This window comes from Pteropus vampyrus, unplaced genomic scaffold, assembly GCF_000151845.1.
Source record: "Pteropus vampyrus isolate Shadow unplaced genomic scaffold, Pvam_2.0 Scaffold19, whole genome shotgun sequence".
Taxonomy (NCBI): Eukaryota; Metazoa; Chordata; class Mammalia; order Chiroptera; family Pteropodidae; genus Pteropus; species Pteropus vampyrus.
In genome coordinates this window covers 5,856,994-5,863,874 of record NW_011888800.1, presented here as the reverse complement: position 1 = coordinate 5,863,874, position 6,881 = coordinate 5,856,994, and the positions used below count along the sequence as shown (strand labels likewise).

Below are 6,881 nucleotides of genomic sequence, written 5' to 3'. Positions count from 1 at the left end.
ACAACTGAGTTTATAGATCCTATGTTACTTTTCAAGGACAAATTTTGAAAATACCACGTTCATTATAGGATAAACATTGGTTTCTCCCTGTTCAACATATCACAATCACTTTTTCAAAGTGGAGAAATGAGAATGTTATGAGAACCAGATTGTGAGGCTAAGAGATTTATTCTATAGCGGGGAAAAAACCTACAACATGTAAGAAGATGCTTTAGAAGAGCTGGCAGATAATGAAACCATAAACTATTTAATTTTTTTCTTTCACTGCCCCAATGTTAATGCTGTGTTTTTGCTTTATTTCATATTGTTCATTTGTTTTTGCAAAGTCCTGAGCACTGATGTAGCAATCTGAAAGGTATATTTTGGAAAAGGCATAACATGGATTAACTCTATGACCCTTGTTTCCTCCTAGGGCGATCAGTCTGGCTGGCTGGTCCCAGGAGAAGGATATACACTTGCAGTTACCCAGCATCAGCAGCTTGCCGAAATCGATACTAAACTCCAGGAACTCTCTGCAACCTTCCCCATAACCTTCAGCTTTTCTCCAAGACTGGAAAATGAGAATGACCAGGTATAATTAACTCAAGAGTGCGTAGACTGTTCAGGTTCATGTGAGCTAAAGCTAGTTCACATTTGACAGTCTGCTCATTAACTAAAGAAGTTTCTTTCTGATTGCTTTTTCCATGACTACAACTGCAGTGATAGTAATTTCCATAACAGTGTATATTTTCCTTTGGTGACTTCCATTTTCTATTTATTTTTATTTCAGTCGGCAGTATGCTGGGATGGAGATATTTATTTTAATATTGTTATTTCTTTATGATTTAACCTAATTCTTGATCATGTCAGGAGGGAGGAGAGGGAAGAAAATTGACATAGTACTTTTTAGTCCTTTGAGAACCTTATCTCTCTTTATTTGTCTAGTTCTAGGTGTTAACAAAGGCAGCCACGTGTCCCTTGTCCTGCCACATTATTCTAGCTTCTTTAATTTAACATCAGGCAGTGCTGCTCACTACGTTGATGGCTTCGCTCCTGTGAGGGATTTGAAATAAATATGTTTCCTCTCTTGATAGTTCCCTCAAATATTCTTTACACAGATAGTGGAAAGTGTAGAAAAATGGAAGAATAATAGCAGCTTTGGAAAAAGTAAAATATTTTTTTTCCCACCTATATTTTAGTACTTCGTGGGATCTAGTTTGGGAGTGGGTGGTAGGTAGTTTTCACCTGAAGAGAAAATGGCAGGTCATTTGTTATTCTAGTAACCCTCTACCAGTTTTACGAAAACTTCACCAAATCATTTTCTGTACAGTCTTAGATGCATATGGTTTTCTTGTTCCTTAAAAAGATTTAAATATCAGTAGTCTACAGGGAATAATTCTGCTTTATAGTGAATCTTTTCTCCAAGCTATCAACTGAAGATTAAGGATTTGGCTTTGGGCCAGTTGAAACTACCTCAATGGAAAAGAGCAGCATTAAAATGTTCCAAAGAAAGTTTGGTCACTGGCAAACCTTTACGGAGCCAACTCAACTTCCTTAGGTTATGTTTCTAAGGGCCAGGCACAGCTGCTTCTGAACCCTCTACACAGCAGTAATGGGGTTAGTGGAAACCACAGATTTCTGGATTGGGATCAGAGTTCTTGGAAAACAAAATCGGAATCTCTGTCCCTACCCAAATGTACCCCAAGGACTTTGACACTAATTATGTTGCTAGTTTATTTATGTTATCGAGTGCCATTTCCTAAAAGAAAGAAGCCAAGATGGAGGAATACGATTGTTCAGGGGTAATATTCTTTGTTCTTTTCATGTTGTTCAGCTTCATGTTCAGTTTCATGTTCAACAGCTGACTTTGTTGTTGTTATAGTTGTTAGATTTCAAGGATAGCTGACATCTCAAAGCTAAATAAGTAATGATCCTAAAGATAGAAAATGTCTTTTGTTCATGGCTGTCAAATGTTATTCTTGAAAGAGACTGAGAATTTAGAGATTTGTTTAGCCATTAGGACTTCAAATAAAGCATGACCCTGGTCAGATTCTGTCATGGTCCACTAAATCACATTTTCAGAGTTTACATTTGTGATTCTGATAAAAAAATTTAAGAAATAATAAAAGAGAAAACCAGTACGTTACTTAGTTGTTATGTATAGCGATTATATATTTTTGTGTGAAACAACATATATTTAGAAAGAAAAGAGGAAACTGCATTTTGGGACTTCCATTGGATGCAGAAACAGAAATGTGGCATTATAGTTGCTGAAAAGAAATAATTAATGCTTCTTGCATGCAAAAATAGAATATCTTTTGAGCTTTTGTTCAATTTCCTCTTGGCATTTTCTCATTTCTAACTAGAACCAGCATATTGAATTTTTGAGGCAGAAATGCTAACATAGCAAATTATTATATGGATATTATTTTTGGATTGGAATTCTTTTTGAATAAATACACTGAGAAGTATCTTGGATAAACCTGGCATGTCTATTCAGTTGACAAATGGGTTCCAATCTGTTGCTGAACTACAAATATTTGTAGTGAATGTTATTTTTATTTTTAACCCTTCTGCAAACCATTAACTCATCAGTAATTTTTCTCTATGTTCCCTAAGAAAGAATGTCTTTTAAGTAGAATATAAATTTCTGTTTTTTGACAATCAATTCAACAAGTATTAATCAAGTGCTCACTGTGTGTGAATAATTATAAGGCACTTAAAGATAAGTCAGGCAAATAAATATAGAACTGTGGAGTCAAAAGTCTCTCTTCAAGTTGTGACTCTTTCACTTACTAGTTCCAAGACTTGGGCATTAATTCGAAACACTCCAACCCTAAGTTTCCTCATCTATAAAATATTAATAATGATATTATTCTTTAAGGTTCTTTTTAAAGGGTAGATAAGTTAATACATATAAAGTGCTTTGTATAATGTCTGACAGAATTCAACCAATGATGATGATGATGATGATGATGATGATGATGATGATAATAATAATAATAATAATAATAAAATGACTTAAGGAATTTATTACAGGAGGCACAAGTTATACATAGGTATCTGTGGTACAAGGTAGCAGAATAGAAGGCTATAAGCAGAGTGCTGTGGTGGTTCAGAGGAGAGAGAGAGAGAAAGCACATGCAGAAGGAATATCAAGAAAGTCCATTTCCACAAGTGAGGAACAGGAGAGGAGAAAGAGGAACTAGTGATTGATGCAGAAGGGGTGAGAGGCCCAGGAGAAGACTTCAATTATATAGTAGAAGGTCGAAAACTGGTGGCCTGCAGGGCAAATTTAGCTCATTGATGGGTTTCCTTTCTCCAAGCCCACACAAGGTTAACAATCTTCTTTTTTTTCTTTTTTTACCCATTTTTGGGTAAACCAATATAAAAATCCAAGTTTCTAGTTGAAAAATTAGAAAATCTGGCAAGATTAGGTTTGAATCCTTGCTTGACCAACTATAAGATTGAGCTGAGTAGCAACTAAGCTTTTTATGGAGCACAAATTCTCCAGTTGCTACAGTATCTACCACTCCTATTATATTACAGGCCCTGAGGCCTACTGCATGCATTTCTATTACTTGTCCAGTCCCTGTACAAGCCATCAAAACATGACTGGATGCCTGCTTATTTCATAGGAGATGCTGGCAGTTGTTGATGTTAAGTATCCAGATTAGTATGTGGCTTCAAATCTGACCTTTATAAGATACTGGAGGATAGGATGTAAACACAGAACAAGTTGTGGAGTGACCACACAATGAAACAAAAAGTACCACAGTGTGGGAACTGATCTTAGGAAAAGTACAGGAAGTATATGCTGGGAGAGCACAGAGAAAGAAAAGATTATTTCATGAAGACATGATATTTAAAAAATTCCTTTGGAGATTTTAAAATTTTGGTCAAGAAAATAGTTTCCCAAACAAGTTGAAATACACAGACTTTCTTACTAATCTGTCTATGGTAACTATAAGGTATGTAGTTGGTAAGCGCATGAGCCTAGGATGACAAATATTCCTGAGTGAGAATAATTTGAGGGACTCCAGAAATGTGACTGGGAGATCATGGAGGTGTTGGTTGTTGTACAAGAGGCAGAGAGGAAACCTTTTCCTAATGAGCTTGCTGATTATAATGTTCTCTATGTAGATGCCATGGCCTGGCTCTTAACTTTATGGCAATGTTTTAGAAGCAGCATTTGGCTTTTACATTTCTGATTTCCTTAGCGTAAAACAAAGCATGTGGTCACATTCAGAAGAAAGTATGGCATGTTACTGCTATTGCTGTAATGTGAATAATATTATGTGGTTACAGTTTTTACATCTGCTTTTTATTTTCATTTCATTTTAGCAAAAGCAAACTAATTGAAGCAAATTTTTTCTTAAAATCTGCGGTTTAACTCTGCATACCTTTCTGTATCCATCTCCTAACCATCCAACAAATTGGTTAGTTCTTTCCACGTATTGTAAATCCCACCATAAAATCGAGTGAGATTCCATAATTTAGTACTGTATTTCTTATTTGTAGCTGTATCAGATTCCAGCTTTCTCTAGAAATATCTAAGATATAGGAGTTATATAAACATTCAATTTCTTAAATCCTTAGCAACTGGATTCAATAATAAATTTTGTTCAGTTTGGCTCTTTCAAAGAAGTGTAATTTATTCATCTCTCATGCAATCAAGAATTCCAGTCCATGGTTAGATTTTTTTTTTTCCTGGTTAGGAGAGGGTCTTCAGAAATGGCTCTCATTGATAAGATGTATTTCTTTGTTCTTAAGCCAAATAGCTTAATTGAATAAAATGTTCTCCTTAATTTGATTTAGTTTCCTGTTCTTAAAATATTGATTCAGTTGTACACAATTTGGTAAGACCGACAAAATACCAACAAATATTTGAAGAAAATTGTAGTTGTATTTATCTATTTTCTTGCCAAGAGCATGCTGTTACTGACAGCAACAATTAACTGTTTTTTTTTTGTTTCTTCCTGTTTCAACATTAGCTAAAACTGAGGAAATATAAAATATTGTGTAACATGTAATCCTGAAAGATGTTTTGTTATTGAGTCCAGGGATTTGCAGATTTTCAGTAATGGCCATTTGGTCTACTTGACTTCAAATTAACACACAGGTTGAAGGCAGGAATCTAGGAATTTCTTTTGTGTGCTAGTCACCAGAAGAGAAATCTTATTGACCATGTGCTCATTTCTATATTTATGTGCAATATGGATGATCAGAGAGTTTACTCATAAGAAATCAAAATATTTCGGAGGTACTTGCCTCTGATGTTAACCTATCAAACATTCTCAATTAAATCTGGGGAATTCTTGCCACCTATGTTTTACAGATTACTTTGAAGTTTATGTTTATATTCTTTCTTTTCTTTTTTTTTTTTTATGTTAAGCTTCCTATGTAGTCAAGGTTTCTTTCATTTCGTGGCTATATTCCAAGATGATAAAAAAAATCTGGCTGAAAAATTTTTCCCCTACTTTTAGTACTGCTAGGGAAATGATCCATCTGATAACAGAAATAGCAGTAGCCTGTGGAAAAGTATAGCATTAGCTTGAAAACACAAGACAAGACTGGCTTTATTTAGGCAGGCCTGTATTTTTCTGGCCCTTAACTTGCGCCTTATTTGCATGTCAGATAACTTATAAAGATATGATTAATTTCCTCTGTATTTGGCTTTTGGAAATGAGTTTACTTAACTTCAGAGACCCCTGCTGAAAAATATCCTTGGATATTTTTCTAAAGATGACTTTAGAATCTCCTGGCAATCAATTAGTCAAATCAACAAATACCTATTGACCTCAGGGACAGTTCTCATCTTGAGGCTCCTTAGATATTCTAAGAATTTTTATTGAACTGAATTTTACTTTACTGAATAAAGGCATTGAAGCAACATAGAAGCATAGAAACATAGAAGCAATATGGATGATCAGAGAGTTTACTCATAAGAAATCAAAATATTTCCTGATGATCATAAAAACAGGCAGTACTGGTTGGCACTTTGATGTGACAACAGAACCTCTCTTAGCATTACAGAGCTTCTTGAATATGCCACTGGGCAGTTTTTGCCATAATCGACGACTACCTTTTTTTGCTTCCTCTTAGCCCCTGCTTTCATCACATTCTACTCTTCAAATATTTGAACTATATGGCTATGTTTTCAGAGATCATGACCGAGGAAAGATGTTACATATCCTTAGGTGTTACTGTAGACAATTACAGACTCATAAGCTATTAGAGTTTGAAGAAACTTTATCAGAAGAAATTGAGGCCCAGAAAGAGAAAGTGACTTGCTCAAAAATACACAGCTGGTTATACCAGTAGCACTGAGGCTAATATCTCACCTTTTGGGTACAGAGAGTCACATTCTCAGAGCAGAACAAAAATAGCCTTGCTGGAATAGTAATTTTGTTTTCTTAAAAATAAAAAAAAATCCTTTTTCTGCTTATGAAATTATTGTATAAAATTCAGGAAATACAAAAATATCTAAGAAAAATAAGATAAAATAATTAAGATTTTTTAGTATCGTTACATTTCCTTCCAGTCTACTTCTCTGCAAATACATAAACACACGTGCACACATAATACATATATGCATACATACATACATATATAGATATATACATAGTATATCAGTTAGAGTTCTGGGCAAGAAACAGAAAAAACACCCAGCTTGGATTTGGAAGATAATTAAATAGAGGCACTATTTATGGATTTAAAAGAGCCAGTAAGAGGTGTTGGGACTCCCAGTGGATAGGGGGAAGAAAAAGTGTATTGGAGTTTAGAGAGCTTTAGAGCCATTGTTGAAGAATTGGCCACCCAAAATTGTAATCACAGAGGACGTGGGCAAAGGATTAACAAACTTTTCCCCTTTCAGCATGAGAATTGGAGCTGTAGTTAAT

The 6,881-nt window shown here is 34.8% G+C and overlaps 1 protein-coding gene across 1 annotated transcript in view; it reads left to right on the top strand.

Moving 5' to 3' along the window:
- The window catches only part of FSIP1 (fibrous sheath interacting protein 1), a 176,976-nt gene that overhangs the window by 50,856 nt on the left and 119,239 nt on the right, over window positions 1-6,881 (top strand). Inside the window, exon 9 of the mRNA XM_011354897.2 lies at window positions 413-571. Coding sequence (XP_011353199.1) covers window positions 413-571 — 159 coding nt within the window. The remainder of the gene's footprint in view (window positions 1-412; window positions 572-6,881) is intronic.